Below are 17,623 nucleotides of genomic sequence, written 5' to 3' on the forward strand. Positions count from 1 at the left end.
CATTTTTAAGTGTATACTTGTGTGGTTTTTAGTATGTTTATTCTTTGTACAACCAACACCACTGCCTCATAGATTATTTAATTACCAATTTGAATGGGAAAAACAGGATAGATGTTTGTGTGTTTTTCCCGTGTCAGTTCAGAGTAATGAGTTTAAGTGCCGTACCAGCCTCCAGAGAACAAGTGAGTGATTTTTTGACTCTCTAGTTGTTCCTTCTTTGGCCGGTAGGAGCCCCATTACGTAGGTTCCTGTGTCCCCTTGACACACTTAGTAGCCTTTAACAGCTTCCCTTCTTTCATATATGACAGAATATTCCATGTTCACCTTGTACATTTCCTGCCCCAGACCTGAACTAGCCACACTTGAAGGTGGGAAATTTTATTTAGAGACCATAATCTAGGTGCTAGGGAAATTGGTTTTAGGCTTTTTCATAGGAGAGAGCCAGAAAATAAATAATACCAATATTATTACTGAAATAATAGTGCTGAATGCTGTTTGATTTCTGTGTTTTTTATATCCTTCGTATATTATCCTATTAGGCATGTATAGTCAAGAAATACTATGTTTAAAGCAACTTGAAATTATTCTTTGTGCATTTTTGCCATTAACTTGATAAATAATAAGATTCTTCTGTTTGTGGGGTTTTGTTTTATTTGGGGGGGGGCATGAGAAAGGTTACTTTACATACCTCCAAAGTCAGGCATGGTACATTCAGAAAGGTCTAGCTTTCCTCCCTGTTCCTTCTCTTGTCCTAAAAGTAACCATTTTTTACCAAGTTTTGGTTTATGTTTCCATTAGTTAATTTTAAAAATATAACCTAATACTGTCCTAGATATATTTATGTATTTCCCCTCCTCCTACACAGAAGAGAGTATGCTAAACACGCTGTTTTTCACTTTGGTTTTTTTTCTTTTTTGGCCGTACCACGTGGTTTACAGGATCTTAGTTCCCCAACCAGGGATTGAACCCGGGCCCATGGCAGTGAAAACTTGGAGTCCTAACCACTGGACCACCAGGGAATTCTGACACCTTGCTTTTTTTCACTTAGTAAATCCTGGATGTCATTCCATGGTAGTATTTACACAGTTCCCTCTTTTTTTTTTTTTTAATTTAAATAGCATAGTATTCTGGGTGGCTCTCCTGTGTTTTACTCAACCAGTCCCCCAAGAGGTAGATGTTCTGGGTGTTTTCTAACTTCCACTATTTTAAATAATGCTAATTATTTGAAACAATAGCTTTGTATGTGTCACATAGTGTTTTTGCCATTGTAACTTTGAGACAGATTCCTAGAAGTGACGTTACTAGATTAGAGGGTGAACTTACATGTAATTTTGCCAGATCTTGCCAAATCTCCACAGGGGTTGTATCATGTTGCATTTTTAAAAAAAAGCACCTATTTCCCCAAAGATGTTGGAATTTTGCCATTTTGCCAAACTCACAGATGTGAAATGGTATCTTATTGTAGTTTTACTTTGTATTTTTCTTAGAGTTTAAAAGTTTATCTTGCCGTTTATTTATTTATTCTTAGTTTTTATTGGAGTATAGTTGATTTACAATTGTGTGTTAAGTTTCAGGTGTACAGCAGAGTGAATCAGTTACACATATATCCATCCTTTAGATTCTTTTCCCATATAAGCCATTACAGAGTATTAAGTAGAGTACTCTGTGCTGCTATACAGGAGTTCCTTATTAGTTATCTGTGTTATATATAGTAGTGTGTATATGTCAGTGCCAGTCTTCCAATTTATCTCCCCCCACCCCGCATCTTTCCATTTAAAGGGCCATTTTCATTTCTGCGAACTATCTATTCATATTTTTTGTCCATATTTCCATCTGATTGTTGGTCTTAATTTTTAGAAAACATGTAATTTCCTTCTGATTATTATTATTTTTTAATGGTAGAAGACATATTATTTCATCTACCTATGTATGTTCTCAGGCACGATCAATTTTATTGATTCCACTGGACCAATGAAAGCTAAAAGTCAGTCCAGCAAGTTCACAGAGACTCTGGATCCACCCCCTCAAGTCACTGATGGAGTCTTTCGGTCACAACCCTTTCCTTGTTAAAGCTATTCACAACAGCTCCCCAAACATGTTCAGAATCAAAATACCCTTAACATTTTTCATTTCTTGATTCATATATTTTCCAAATAGTTTGAACCGTGAATAAGAATTTGTGGATCCTGAAGTATCTAGTTTTACAACATAAATCTCCTTTATAAAACTTTATCTTCATATCATTCCCCATTTTGATCAATCACATTCAGGCTCCAGCCAACTGTAGCACTCTCGACCAGAGAAAGGAAAACAGACCCACACCTGGGGCTGCCCCTTGTGCAGGAGTACTCCGTTTCCTATGTTGGAAATGCAGTGGGCATTTTTAAACCACCGATTATTCCACCATTAAGTTATCTGCTGTTGTCTGTTTGAAGATCACAACATAGAAATTTATTAACAGCCACCCCCCAGGGAAGACAGATAAATTCTATGAGTTCTGTCTACTTCAGGGCTGAATACCATTTTGACAGCTGTGGTGGAGAAAGAGTGTAGCTTACATTTAGTAAGTTTTTACTCTTTGTCAAGTACAGTGTTAATGCTTATGATGGAATCCCACCTCATGTGACTTACACACATTCAGTTATTGGGCCTCAGCAAAGAGAGTGAAAGAGAGAAATTCCACCACCTAGTGCCTGTCAATGAGCAGACACCCCCCAGAGTGGGGAGACTCCAATCTACTCTTCCCTCAGTGAGCCTCGTCTTTTTTTTTTAATTGAGAAATAACTGACATTAATTTCAGGTATACAACATAATGATTCATATTTGTATGTATTGTGAAATGATAACAGTAAATCTAGTTAACATGTCACTATACACACTGACAGAATTTTTTTTCTGTTGATGAGAACTTCTGAGATCTGTTCTCTATATGCAGTATAGAAGTAACTGTAGTCACTGTGCATTGCATCCTCATGACTTGTTTTGTAACTGGAAGTTTTTACCTTTTGACCCCTGTCACCCGTTTCATCCACTCCCCGCCTCTGGCAACCACCAATCTGTGCTCCGTAGGAGTTTGTTTTTCTGGTGTTTTTTTTAATCCTGTTTTGTTTTTTAAGGTTCCACGTGTGAGATACACGGTGTTTGTCTTTCTCTATTTCACTTAGTATAATGCCCTTAAGGTCCATACATATTGTCGCAAATGGCAAGATTTTCTTTTTTTATGGCTGAATAACATTCCATCCGTGTGTGTGTGTGTGTGTGTGTGCGTGCGCGCGTGCATGCACGTGTGCATTCCACACTTTCTTTATCCATTCATCCACTGATGGGCACTTAAGTTGCTTCCAGATCTTGGCCATTGTTAATGCTGCCTGTGAGCTTGGGGGTGCCTGTAGCCATCTCTGTGTCTTCTTTGGGAAAATATTCAGGGGAATTCCCTGGTGGTCCAGTGGTTAGGATTCAGCGCTTTCACTGCTGGAGCCTGGGTTCAGTCCCTGGTCAGGGAACTAAGATCCTGCAAGCCATGCAGTGTGGCCAAAAAAAAATAAGAAAGAAAATATTATTCAGCTCCTCTGCTGAGTTAATTGGATTGTTTTTTTTGCTGTTTAGTTATATAATCCTTCTGATTCTTAACACTGTCACTTTAATTTTAGTGACACAGAAAACAAAACAGCACAGTTCGTCTTACTCCCTCCAATACCTCCACCAAATTACCCTGCAGCCATCTTGTAAATTATTTTAAACACACAAGCAGGAATAGAGAATAATTTAATGATACATAACCACCACAGATCTTAACTCCAGGCCATAATTACTTAAACCTACACACACAGTGGAGGGACGCAGGGCACGCCCTCCCCATTCCCATTCTATTCTCTTTCTCCCCAGAGATAATGAATGAATTCAGTGTACGTGATTATTTATGGCTTTACACGTTTGTTTCCACAAAAACTCTATAGTATATTACATAGGTTTATTTATTTAAATGATACCCTACTATAGGTACTGGTCTACATACCTAGTTTTCTTTTGTGCTTAACGTTGTTTTTAGTAGATGTGTTAGAGTTCATTTTTAATAGCTGTGTAGTATTCTTTTTTTTGTGTGTGTGGTAAGCTGTGTAGTATTCTAGCATAAGAATATGCCACAGTTTATTTCCTGTGGATGATTCCTCAGTTTCTTGATTTATGCTTTTTATGTGTCTTTGACAGGTATCTACCAGGGTTACATGCAACCTTGTGAAGCTGTTCTGTTTTAAAAACTAAAGGATACGCTAAAGTTTTAGAGGTTTTTAGTGAAGATTAGTATGCTTATGTTTACGCCATCCCGCCCCCCTTTTAAGAGGAGAAAATGAGGCACAGAGAGCTTGAATGACTTTTCTAAGAAATAACTTGCTAGTGAAAAGTATGGCTCTAAGATTAATGAAATCTCTGCTTCTCCATGATATTATTATTTTACCCTAACCATAGTTTTATGCTCAGAGAAAGAGAATTGGAAAAGTGAGTGTGAGCTGAACCATTATGTGAAGGTAGAAGTTTTGATTTTTTCACCTGTATCATCTCCATTGTAATAGTGGCTGAAAAAGAACACACTTTTTAGAATCAGCAAGTCACTCTCTTAGAGCTATCTTTTACTCAAGATAGTATCAGTGAGTTACAGCATGTATATTGTTTTTTTCAGGTACCAAAAGAGCATCTTTTAGTCTCTATTCCTCTCTTAATCAGTCATCTTCAAGCTGAAAGTACTGTTGTTCATACTTACGCAGCACATGCTCTTGAGAGAATGTTTACTATGAGGGGGCCTAACAATGCCGCTCTGTAAGTATTTGATGCAATGTATGTTTTCATCTCGGGGTGAAGACCATTCTGTACTGGTCAGAGATATCTCAGTATATTCATAATTTCATTAGTAGTTAAAAAAATAAATGTGTATATTTTACTCATTTATACTATGCCTCATTCCAAAAGGATTTGAGACTGCATGCCAGAGTAGACACATTTTGACAATAGAGTTAAATGGAGGAAATTGGAGCAAAGGAAAATAACTGGGGTGTGAGGTTAATAAACAGAAGTGTGTCAGAGGATCCTGTACAGTAGTTAAAGAAAGAAACTTGTGGATTTTATGTGGAGTCCTCTAGCGGCCAAGGCAGAGAGAAACTTGGTGAGTTAAAATGTCCATGAGATTAAAATGAAGTTATTCAGAAGTGGGCCTTTGTTAAGGGAATACAGTGTAGTAGCCCTGTTCATAGCGACATCATGCAACAGAGTTATTTTCACCTGGCTGCTTTTGTGATCTTACTTAGCGCTGAGACACGACACAGCTGAGTGAAAGTAATTCTCTGGGGTCCAAGGCAGTAGCTGTTGTGGCCTGATCCAAGGATAAAATGCAGAGGATTGGCTGGTCTGCATGTCTTTCAGGCCTTTTCTTCAACAGTGTTATTTTTTGAAACAGCTTTGGGTAAGAGATGGAAAACATTCTAGGTTGTTTTCTTCATCAAGAACTTGAAGTACGGATATGTACAGTGGCCAATTAAGGGTTGAAAGGTTATCCTTTAGGCGAGTTAAGCCAGTACCTGTCTTCAGGCCCAGAATTTATGCAGAAAACATTTCCGAACTTGCTCCACCTCCAGGAAAGCTAGCTGACTGAGAGTCCGGGCTCTGTTCTCGATGGTGACAGATGTGAACCAGGGATGACCTCAACAGCCGTAGACAATGTTGGGTTTGCCGGGTTTGTTTAATTGTGTTTGGTCCCAGATATGCCTTCTTAGGAACTTAACATGAGCACTTATAAAAGCAGTATTTTCCTAAGCTGTCTTCCGACTGTCACTGGTGGGAGATGGCTCACTTTTATGCCAAGAAGTGTGATTTAGTAGTTGCGAAGGGTGTTCCAAAGTGACAAGCTCAAGAGTTGGTGGTGACTGAAAGCTGTTTTTTCATCTATAGCTTTACAGCTGCAGAAATCGCACCGTTTGTTGAGATTCTGCTAACAAACCTTTTCAAAGCTCTCACACTTCCTGGCTCTTCAGAAAATGAATATATTATGAAAGGTAGGCCGTTTCCCTGGTGTACAGACTATAAGTATCTAATCTCAGACTACAGGGGTGGTAAACACTCTGAGTTGTACTTCAGGTTATGTAGTCTATGAACCAGATACTGTTTGTCAAGCATTAGGTAGGTTTAGATATTTTTAAATGAAAAATAGTTTCGTTTGTTGGTGTTTTCAGAAAAAATTTTACCCTAACTTGATATAGAACTCCTCTTACTAAAGAAAAGGTAGCAAACTCCTTTTTTCTTTTCCTAGGTTGAAATTCTTGAGGGCAAAGATGAGCTCAGACATTTATTGATGGCATGTTCTGCTGGGTCTTGGTGTGAAACCTGGGTGTATTTGATAGACCCCGCACAGATCCTGCCTTCATAGAAATACTGCCAGGGACACAGGCAGCTGTTAACAATGTGCCAGGTGCTCCATTAGGAGAGTGTCTTGGGAACAGCTCTGGGACAGTCTTAGTCTTACTTTGCGGTTGCATTCCAAGAGTCTAGCATGGTGGATGACTCATAGGAAATGCTTTTTTTAAAAAAATAAATTTATGTATTTTCGGCTGCATTGGGTCTTAGTTGCTGCACACGGGCTTTCTCTAGTTGCGGTGAGCGCGGGCCGCTCCCCGTTGTGGTGCGCGGGCTTCCCACTGTCGTGGCTTCTCTTGTTGCGGAGCACGGGCTCCAGGCACACAAGCCCCAGCAGTTGTGGCGCTAGGCCCCAGCTGCTCCGCGGCATGTGGGATCCTCCCGGAGCAGGGTGTCCCCCGCACTGGCAGGCGGACTCCCAACCACTGCGCCACCAGGGAAGTCCGGAAATGCTTTTTAATTCCCAATGCCTGTGGCTTGGTCAGGACGTGTGTGTGTGTGTGTGTGTGTGTTTTCAGCAGTGTATTTCTCCCAAGAGTGATGTGTAACTACTCTTGTTGAATGTCCATTTCTGTGAGGTTGCTGACTGGTCCATGGTCTTCATTGCTGTGCTCCTAGGGTTTGCAGGAGTGCCCAGTGTGTAACGGCTTCCCAGTAAATACTGTTGTGTGAATGAATGTGAGGATTCTGTGCCAGCCCAGAGGAGGGGCGCTGATCCATCCTGTAACCCTCAGCTTTCTCTAGCAAGTGATATCTAGGCTGAGGTGCGGGATAGGTAGCAGTTAGCTACTTGGAGGGTGAGTCTTTGGCATCACTGCCAAGTTTAGGAGGCAAGAAAGGATAACTTTCTGTCCTGTGTGCCTAGCATACAGTAGGTGCTCTACTTAGTAAACATCTATTCTGTTTGTGCAGAAATAGCCATCATATATTTTTAGCTTAATAATGTATTTCTCTCCTATGCCCAATGTGTTTAGGTGTCTGTTAATGAGCAGTTAATTCTGTAATATGGGCCTTAGATTTACATGTACTTTTGGATTTTTCTTAGGCTCCTAGTCTCTCTTTTGGGGGGAGATGGCCAAGTGGCCTTTTCTTTCAGCTTCTGGTAGGCTGTGATCATACTTCCAATAGGCTAGAGGTAAAATTTCATGCCACTAATTTCTAAGTAAAGGAGACTCAAAACAGACTCCCTTCCACCTGCTGCCTCCCGTGTCCATCCACTACTTCACCTGCCTCCTCTTGGTCTGCTTCTTTAGCCACTTCATTATTTTGTATTGTCCCTTAAGCCTTCTGGAAATAACACTTCCCAGCTAAATTTTGTTGCCAATTGTTGGTCTAATTTTAAAAGGGAGGGAAACTTAGATTATTTTTAAATGTAGAGAGCTATCTGGGGGTTGTTTAAGAGTCTTAAGATTTTAGTTTATGAATCAGTGGACTTTTTTCTCCCACTAATCACTCTTTTATTCTGAAGTTTAACTATTTGTTTTTGCTCTTTTCATATTTTACAGCTATCATGAGAAGTTTTTCCCTCCTACGAGAAGCCATAATCCCCTACATCCCTACTCTCATCACTCAGCTTACACAGAAGCTATTAGCTGTTAGTAAGGTAACAGAACCAGTTTTGAAAGTGCAGTTGCTTTTTAACCTAAATGCTTCAGACTGTTTGAGCCTCAGAACTCCCTGGCAGTCGGTCGGACAGGGAGAGCTCTGTGACTCCTTCCCGACCAGCAGTTAATGTGTGATTCTGAAAGTGTGGGGTGACAGAGATGGGAGCCTTGGCAGAACTCTCCTTTAAGTGTGAGCTCAGAGACTTTAAAACACTTTATTCTCGTTTTAAAAAGTAACGGGTTCATTGAAGAGAATTGAGGAAGTACAAACAATCTGAAATGATCTTAGATGGAAGAAGTAGGCTTTGCACCAAATGGACACAAATTCAGACTAATATAAAATGATGACTGAAGTCCTTGTGTCTGTTCTTCCTGACTCATTTCCCCAAAAATAAAATTCACTTTCTTTGATCAAAGATTTTAGATATTTTGATCCATATTTAAATATTGATACCAAGTTTTAGAAGATAAATCGGTTTCAGGCCAATAAAATTCCTTTGTAGACGCTTATTCTTACTCACTCTATGATAAGAAGATGAAGTCATAGGAAGTATTAGAGAGACTCTGAGAATAGCGATCTTGTTTGCACCGAATTCTGGGTAAGGGCCTTGGGCCTATTTGGGTTTGGGGGAATTGAGAGAAAAGAGACACAGGGCCTCTCCACTTTCACCTGCCCCTGTACATACCCACTCATCTTCTGAGTTCATCAGCTTCATATGGTAGCCTTCCAAGAAGGATTTTGTTTGAAAAAGAAAATTGAAAATGATATGAAGGATTGTCACGGTGCAGATACAGACATACTGAGGCCCACAGAGGTTAAGGTTTGCCTGGGGTCCCACACACGGCTAGTGGCAGAGTCAGGCCTTTTATGTCCCTGCTCGTTTTCTCCCACCGCTGTTTACAATGACGACTCTAGGAGAGCACACAGGTTTAAGAAAGCTCCTTGTGAGCGCTGGGAACTTGGGCTTACGTAGTCACCTCCCCGTGATTCGGAAGTGTTTTTTCATAAGTAGACTTTTGCTCATTTAAAAAAAAAAAAAAAATCCAAACAGGTATTAGTATTACTTCATTTTCTGAATTTTAAAGGCACTGTAAAATTTTAACATAGATGCAGGCTTTTTAGTGTTAATTTGTGGGGTTTTTTTTAATATTGATTTAAAAAAAATGGCATCTCTTCCAATGTGCTTTAGTAAGGTTAAATGTTTTAGGTTATTTTTAATATAGTCAATTGGATTATTAGAGTCATAAGCTTTTTTTTTTTAATTTCAGAACCCAAGTAAACCTCACTTTAATCACTATATGTTTGAAGCAATATGTTTATCCATAAGAATAACTTGCAAGGCTAACCCTGCTGCTGTTGTAAATTTTGAGGAGGCTTTGTTTCTGGTGTTTACTGAAATTTTACAAAATGATGTACAAGGTAAGTAAAAGAAAGTTATTTTTCTAGTTGAATAGAAGTATTCAAGTGATTATAAAATGCAGTCTGCCTAAGAGATATGTGCCTTTTGTGTCAGAGCCATTAATTCTGAAGCTGACAGCTCTGTTTTTACTTTTATCAACAGAATTTATTCCGTATGTCTTTCAAGTGATGTCTTTGCTTCTGGAAACACACAAAAATGACATCCCGTCTTCCTATATGGCCTTATTTCCTCATCTCCTTCAGCCAGTGCTTTGGGAAAGAACAGGAAATATTCCTGCTCTAGTGAGGCTTCTCCAGGCGTTCTTAGAACGAGGTTCAAATACAATAGCAAGTGCTGCCGCTGACAAAATTGTGAGTCAGATTTTGATGTAACTGTAATTTTCTAAGGTAACTGAGAAAAACTAGGGATGGCAGATTCTTTAAACTTTTTATAAAATTTCTTAAACTTAATAAAAAGGGAATTAATTAGAACATGTAACAGAATTAATTAGTAGAAAACATTAATGTATATTTTATTAGAACTAGGTATCCTTTAGTAATATTTATCTCTGGTGGAAACTAAAAGAATAAGAGCCAAATAGGTTAATTTCAGGAACTTAACTTTAAAGGCTTATTATGGTGGGTTTTTTTTTTTTTCCTCTACACTTCAGAAGTAAGAAAAAGGGAAAAAGGGTTAGATTATGACAGCATGCACCCTTTTCCAAAATATATCACCTGTTTAACTTTTGGAACAATTAATCCTTGCTTCTTTAACTAATTATTTAATCTAATTTGTTGTAGCCTGGCTTATTAGGTGTCTTCCAGAAGCTGATTGCATCCAAAGCCAATGACCACCAAGGTTTTTATCTTCTAAATAGTATAATAGAGCACATGCCTCCGTGAGTATGACTGTAACCTCAGTGTACATTTAATTGAGGCTTCTGTTAAGTACTCAGAAAAATGCTGAATTTATATTGTTGCTTTTTTATTCACTTCTTTAGTGAGTCCGTTGACCAATACAGGAAGCAAATCTTCATTCTGCTATTCCAAAGACTTCAGAATTCCAAAACAACAAAGTTTATCAAGAGTAAGTAAAATCACTTTGGTGTTACTATAGAAATAATGAAGGAAAGAGGCTAAAAACCCTTAGACTTTATATGTACATATAAACCTTTTAACAGTTATAAATTCTATATATAAAATATTTTAAGATGCTCATATTCTTCAAGCACTAAATCAGTTTCAATGTATTGTGTTCCAGAGGTTAGTTTGTAAGTTTAAATATCAAAACATTTTTCATTTTTAATAGAAATATCATAAAGAAATATAAATCAGAGACTGTATGTAAAGCCTTTTTATGACTGTACTATAAAGGCAGCGATTCTGTATGTTAAATTGTATTAAAAGGCCAGTATTGATGCCAGAGTTAGCCATTGGGTTTTAATGATCTGAAGATTTCATTTGGCAGACTTCTACTAAATCACTAATTTAATGCGGTGAGTCCTCGGTATTGATAATTCTGCACCTCCTTTCAACAGGTTTCTTAGTCTTTATTAATTTGTATTGCATAAAATACGGGGCGCTAGCACTGCAAGAAATATTTGATGGTATACAACCAAAGTAAGTCTGTTTTCATTATTTACTATCCTGTTTTTAAAAGCAAAACATTTGACCTCTTAGTCTGTTTTATAGATGACTTTATAGTTCTTGATGCACAGTGCTAGTTACCTTTGTGGTTTCCAAAATATTCTTGAGGGGCTGGGTTGTAAAGAAGGAAATACTGCAAACGTTTTCCTAATTCCCGAAGGTCTCCACCCCCACCCCCACCCCGCCCCCTGCCCCATCCCCCGGCATCCCCTACCGCCAGTGTTCTGTTAGCCGGCTGGCATTGTCTCCCGGAGCCTGCCTCTCTGTTAGGGCCAACTGTGATTTTTCAAATGAGGAGAGTTTGGATCAGTGCAGTTTTGCTTTCGCCTTAGTATATGTGCATGAGAATGCAGTTAGGCAGCATTTCCCATGTAGTAGGGAAGGAAGGATGGAAAGGAGGACAGCTCCTTGGAGAAAAACTTTCCGCATCTGTATGTACCAAAAATAATTCCAGATTGATTGAAATGTAAAAAAATGAATTAACCTGAAATGTACCAGAAAATACGCTTTTCGAGCTATAGGAAATTGTGAGGAAATCAGCAGTTTCATCCAGTGCTGGTGGTGCCTAAGTTGGTATGGTCTTTCTGTAGAGCAAAAAATATGCACTTGTTACCTAGAGCATCAAAATGTCCATGCTCTTTGATATCTACTATTTCCACTTGAAAGAATTTAGTAAAATAATGAGAGTAAAAATTGAGAATTTTACAGCATTTAGAATTATAAAAAACTTTACTTCTAGGATGTTTGTGACAACATTCATAGGCCAAATCATTTTTTTAAAATACAGCCATTAACATTTACATACTTAAAGGTATGTAAGCTAGAAATTTGGGAAGCTTCTAATCCAAAAATGTTAAAGCTAGTTGATGCTGGATGGTGGGGTGATGGTAATTCTTTTTTTCTTCTTGCTTATCTGTTTTCTGATTTCTAATTTTTCAAAGATTTCATGAGTAATTTTTAAAAACATACAAGACCAAAAAAATGGCTATAAAGATTTTCCTTGAGCAGAGAGAGGCTTAAGGTAGTATTCACAAAAGATGATGGCAGTTGGTCACAGAGTAGAGGTTTGATGTTTTTGTTCTGTCATTTTTAGGTCTCTCCCATCCAGTTGACCAAAATTAACAGCCTTATTTTGTATTTTGTTATACTCATAAGGAGTCACTGAGCATAAATAATGTAAGCATCTCACTGTTAAATTAGACTATAGTGGTATAATGAAATACTGAATGAATCTATTTTGCATTGATTCATAGAATGTTTGGAATGGTTTTGGAAAAAATCATTATTCCTGAAATTCAGAAAGTATCTGGAAATGTAGAGAAAAAGATTTGTGCGGTTGGCATAACCAAATTACTGACAGAATGTCCCCCAATGATGGATACAGAGTATACCAAGCTATGGTAAGTACTCCATTCTAAAGTGTTTTGGAAATTACAGTTTCTTTCCCCTGTGACTACAAAATTAACCAAGCTTATCCTCTTGGGAGCCAAGAGAATTTGGTTCTGACCTCAGCCTCCCCGCTAGCAACCATGAGATCCAAGACATGACTTGTGGGTTCTTCTGAGCCTACCTGGAAAGATCTTTGTTTCCTGATTAACTTTTTTTTTTGGCCGCGCTGCACAGCATGTGAGATCCTAGTTTCCCCGACCAGGGATCAGACCCCTGCCCCTGGCAGTGGAAGTGCAGTCTTAACCACTGGACCTCCAGGGAAGTCCCCTGATTAACTTTTCTTTGTAGGGGAATTCATGGACCCCTTTGAAAAGCCTGCTGAAAGTCCGTGGTTTAGGTGATCTCTAAGACTTTCATGATAGTCACTCGACTAAACCGGCCTGAGTCCTTAAGAGGAGAAACTGAATAGGCCAAGAGAAGGAGCTTTATGTGTTCGTGCTTGATGTCTAGCTCGATGGGCAGACCTAGCTTTTCTTGACCTTTTGCCTCTCCCTTACTATGGTTTCACTCAAGTAGCCTTCCGTCAAGTGACCTGACAACTTGAAGCTTATTTCTTCTAACTTAGAAGCACTGGATTGCCTTGGTCTGGCTTGATGCCATATGGCCTTCTAATGAGCCAGGCCTGGGTCACTCACACAAGCCAGCTTTGGCAGCTCTGGGGAAAGAGAGAGACATTGGGGTGCTATGGCCAAAAGAACGGAATGGTTTCTGGTTAGGCATAAGCACCATTTCATTCGTAATTTCAAAGGTCCCTTATTACTCTGGGGACTACGAGTCTACAGTCTTACGTCTCTGAGGAAGCTGTTTAAGACTTGTTTAAGTCTTCAGAGCAGTTACTTCAGTCTTTTTGTCATCTTCCAATCCAGGACTCCTTTATTACAGTCTCTGATTGGCCTATTTGAGTTACCTGAAGATAATACTATTCCTGATGAAGAACACTTTATTGACATAGAAGACACACCAGGATACCAGACTGCCTTCTCACAGTTGGCATTCGCTGGGAAGAAAGAGCATGATCCTGTAGGCCAAATGGTGAACAACCCCAGAATCCACCTGGCACAGTCACTTCACAAATTGTCTACTGCCTGTCCAGGAAGGGTAAGTGTCTTTCTTGTCAAAGAACTCTGTCATTCATCTTCCCATTTTTGAAGGCATGAAAGCAGGTGAGTTACTTGGGGATCCCTTAAACAATTATTGGTGATGGACTGCCCTTCTCAGAGCTGTGGCAGCTCCCCCGTAGAAGGGCGGCAAGTGCGGGGGCGTTGTGTTTGTACGTTGGGATCTCTAGCAGCTGTACGTGTGCTTCCCATCTTGTGTAGGTTCCCTCAATGGTGAGCACCAGCCTCAACGCAGAAGCGCTCCAGTATCTCCAAGGATACCTTCAGGCGGCTAGTGTGACGCTGCTTTGAACTGTATTTTTTGAATTGGCTTAGTCCAGGATGGTTTCTGAGGACATCGTGGAGACGTCTGAGCACAGCTGTGTTAAAAAACAAAGCAAGTGTTCCTTTTGAACTTGTCTATTAAATGTTGCTTTAAGCTGAACCTTGAGAAAATTAGGTGGTTTGTGTGATCACAGATAATAAGTGGGTGACCTTTTCAGTTTGCAGCTACAAAGACAAGTTTTACTAGCTTAGTGTATGACGTTGAGTTGAGCATTGCACAGTTTTGAAAATTCTAAAATTTGACAGACACTTAACTGTGGAGATTTTTTTTCTGTTACTAAATCCTTTTGTTTTGAGGCTGTTCGTATTTCTCGTCCTTTGTGTTTTTGTCCGTTTCCTTAAGCTTTTATTGGACATGTCAGTAAGCAAAGAAATCACTGATGTAACTTGCCAAGAAATGCACATTTCATAGTTTTAAATCTGTAATCAGCAATAAAAAAAAAAAAAAAAAAGAGCCCTAAAATCTGTATCTAAGAACATCTTAAGCCCGGGCTTTTGGTGCTGATATTTTTATAATGAAGAGTTTAATTTTTCCTCTCCTGGACTTCATAAAATCCTAATTTCTTAATAACTCAAACTCAGGTTACTTAGTCTTTTTTACAAGGGAAAGGGAACAATTACTGCAGACTTGGGGCTCATCTGTTAGAACTTTCTAGCTAGACCAGTTCCTGGACGGCAGCATGAACTTTATTTAGGTAGATGGTTTCCTCTGTGAATTGGAAAAGAAATGCTCTGCCCGGCTTCACGAGGCTGTTGGGACTGCTTTAGACAGTGCAGGTGTTTGCTCTTTTTTGCAGTGTCTTTCTTCTCTGAAGATCAGAGGTTACAAGGAACTTTTCCAACGGTGACATCTTAGAACCTGCGGTCTAGGAGGAACCTACAGGTGTCAGTCCATCTTGGCAAAGGCTGCCAGTCTGGCTCCTCCCTGGACTGGGCCCAGGGGTTCCATGGCCTTTATCTTTAGGGGGTAAAAAGAATCAGACTGTTGACACTTGGAGAGGCACAGTTTTTATGTGTAATTAGTGCAGTTAGACTGGAATCTCATTCTGTGCAGATTATGTGGATTTGTTTTTTTTCAAATCTCAGGCACCTGACTTGAATGCTTTCTTTTCTTCACATGTTGGTTTTGTTGTGTTGCTTGAGACATTTCCAGCTTAATCTAATCTAGTGTACTGCACCATTTTTGTTTTGACCCAGTAATCGAAGTATTAAATCATATAATTACTACATGGCTTAAAAGTGGTCACTGGCAGGCAGATGTTGAGATAGCACTGAGATCCATTTTTCAACTGTGAACATAATACAGGCGAAAAGTCTGAAATGGCAAACAGAACTGGTGATGGTTTACGTTTGGCGCTCAGACAAGCTCTCGTATTTGGCTCTGTGCTTGCTAAAGCCGTTGGTTAACAGTTAAGTAAATGCAGGGATAGTTACTGTTCTGGAGGACCCTTGTTTCCGCATCTTGATCAGTCTTCTGAGTTTAAGTTCTGAATTTTTTCCTTCCTCAGTTAAAAGTTTAACAGAAGATGGTTTCTCTTTGTAAACAAGTGCACCTTTTTAAATAGTTTCTGAACAGGAAGGCTGGCACTTCTACTCTAGCATAATTCATGAATGTTTCTGTTAATGGTTTTTTAAAATGTTCTAAAGTGAGGTTGTAAAGATTTTAAGAGATGGCAGGCTGAAGCTGCTGCGGTGTGTTTGGCTAAAAGTCTTAGTGACTGTTCCTCAACGGTGGCGCCAATGCTTCGTGTGCAGGAGGAGCTGGGCTCATACTCTGGGAGCAGGCCAACCTGGGTTTGAATTCCACCTCTGCTACTGACTGAGGCCTTGAACAAATGCCTTGACCGCTATGCTTTTCTTTACTCTTATGAAAAATGAGGGTACTACTACTTAACTTCACGATAGTTTTAAGAATAAAACAACATAAAGTACTTGGTGGGAAGACTCTGGAGGAGTCCTGGCCTAGGCAAGGCCCTCACTCTCAGGACAGTTTTAGACACAGAGCAAACGTCATTGCAGTGTTCCTCATGAGAGTCTTGTGTCGGATCCACTGATTCTCAGTGCTGTTTGATCATTATCTCCTCTTTTATGTGTATTTTCCTTGTGGAAAATACAGGAAAAGATTTGAAAATAAAAAATTATCCATACTCCTACCTTCTTTAAGCATTTTGATTAATTTTCTTCTTTCCTGCCTAAACAAAGTTTATTTTTTTTTGGCTGCGTCGGGTCTTAGTTGGGGCATGCAGGTTTTCTCTTCTCTAGTTGTGGTGCGCGGGCTCTGCAGTTTGTGGTAGGCTGGCTCTCTAGTTGAGGCGCACAAGCTCAGTAGTTACTGTGGCATGCGGGCTTAGTTGCCCCGGGGCATGTCGGACCTTAGTTCCCCCACCAGGGATCGAACCCGAGTCCCCAGCATTGGAAGGCGGGTTCTTTACCACTGGACCACCAGGGAAGTCCCTGTAAATACAGTGTTATATGCTTTCTTAAAAACCTTTTAACATTTAAAACACTTTCTTGGCAAACAAACTTTTTTTTTTTTTTTTTTTTTTTTTGCTGTACGTGGGCCTCTCACTGTTGTGGCCTCTCCCGTTGCGGAGCACAGGCTCCGGACACACAGGCTCAGCGGCCATGGCTCACGGGCCCAGCCGCTCCGCGGCATGTGGGACCCTCCCGGACCGGGGCACGAGCCCGTGTCCCATGCATCGGCAGGCGGACTCCCAACCACTGCGCCACCAGGGAAGCCGGCAAATAATATTTTTCAGTGGTTATGTATCGTGTTTATCATTTGGATATACCACTACCAAATTATACAGTCACTGTTGGACATGTAGAGATTTTTTATTTTATAAATAATTCTTGAGGTGGGACATCCTATATATGCCAATATCTGTCTACGTCTGTTTCCTGAAGGTGGAATTACTGGGCCAGGTTGTGCCAATTTCTGTAGCACATCCCTACCCACACTGGGCCTTACTTCGTTATTTCATTTATTTGTGGGGCATAATGAATGTGGCATCCAGTCAGACTATTAGCTGCGTGTGGTAAAAGTCTAATTAATTAGTAAATAGGGCTTGTATCTGAGCAACAAGTCTCTGCCCTCCCAGAGGCAACACCTTTCAACTAGTACTGCCTATAATCTTAATTCTTTACCACTTAATTCTTCATCTTCTTGATACATCAACCATAAGACTTCATAACTCCCCGCTACGACAAATCAGAACTTGGCTCACACCGCTTACTTCCAGCCTACCTTTTACAGTTCTCTTCATCTTTAATAATAACCCTAACTGTAGTCCCATCAACTGTGGCCCTCGTGTCGGGTCCTCTGTACTGGTAACAGGACGTCTCCCACCGTCCACCTCTTGCCTTCATTTTCACGCTGTCACAGCAGATGGCTTTTCATCCTGTGCAGTACTCCTTTTGTGTGCTTCATCTGTAGGTATCTTTTAAAAGGTGAGAACAGTTAAACAGTATGTGAGCTGTTACAATGGTGTGAATAGTATTCAGAGCTGGAGCTGGGCAGTGTGTAGAGATTATATTTCTTCCTCTCAAGGTTTGACTCTTGCATCCATCAAAAGAGAATGTTCTTAGAGTCAAGGTCAAATGGATTGGGCTTTGGCCCTCATATTCTGTCAGTTGCTCAGAGCAAACCATGCCCCATTTTATCTTGTGATACATTCGGATCC

General features: G+C 39.8%; 1 protein-coding gene across 2 annotated transcripts in view; it reads left to right on the forward strand.

Annotated features, from left to right (window-relative positions):
* Nucleotides 1-14,508, forward strand: part of CSE1L (chromosome segregation 1 like) — a 41,559-nt gene extending 27,051 nt beyond the window's left edge. The window contains exons 15-25 of one of the 2 annotated variants that reach the window (XM_065892691.1): nucleotides 4,676-4,812; nucleotides 5,938-6,041; nucleotides 7,905-8,002; nucleotides 9,273-9,423; nucleotides 9,566-9,774; nucleotides 10,204-10,301; nucleotides 10,404-10,489; nucleotides 10,941-11,022; nucleotides 12,303-12,449; nucleotides 13,365-13,596; nucleotides 13,818-14,508. In XM_065892691.1, the coding sequence (XP_065748763.1) occupies nucleotides 4,676-4,812; nucleotides 5,938-6,041; nucleotides 7,905-8,002; nucleotides 9,273-9,423; nucleotides 9,566-9,774; nucleotides 10,204-10,301; nucleotides 10,404-10,489; nucleotides 10,941-11,022; nucleotides 12,303-12,449; nucleotides 13,365-13,596; nucleotides 13,818-13,907 (1,434 nt within the window). In that variant the 3' untranslated portion in view covers nucleotides 13,908-14,508. The remainder of the gene's footprint in view (nucleotides 1-4,675; nucleotides 4,813-5,937; nucleotides 6,042-7,904; nucleotides 8,003-9,272; nucleotides 9,424-9,565; nucleotides 9,775-10,203; nucleotides 10,302-10,403; nucleotides 10,490-10,940; nucleotides 11,023-12,302; nucleotides 12,450-13,364; nucleotides 13,597-13,817) is intronic. The other variant, XM_065892692.1, reaches the window with a different exon arrangement.
* The last annotated feature ends 3,115 nt before the right edge of the window (nucleotides 14,509-17,623 follow it).

This window comes from Phocoena phocoena, chromosome 15, assembly GCF_963924675.1.
Source record: "Phocoena phocoena chromosome 15, mPhoPho1.1, whole genome shotgun sequence".
NCBI lineage: Eukaryota > Metazoa > Chordata > Mammalia > Artiodactyla > Phocoenidae > Phocoena > Phocoena phocoena.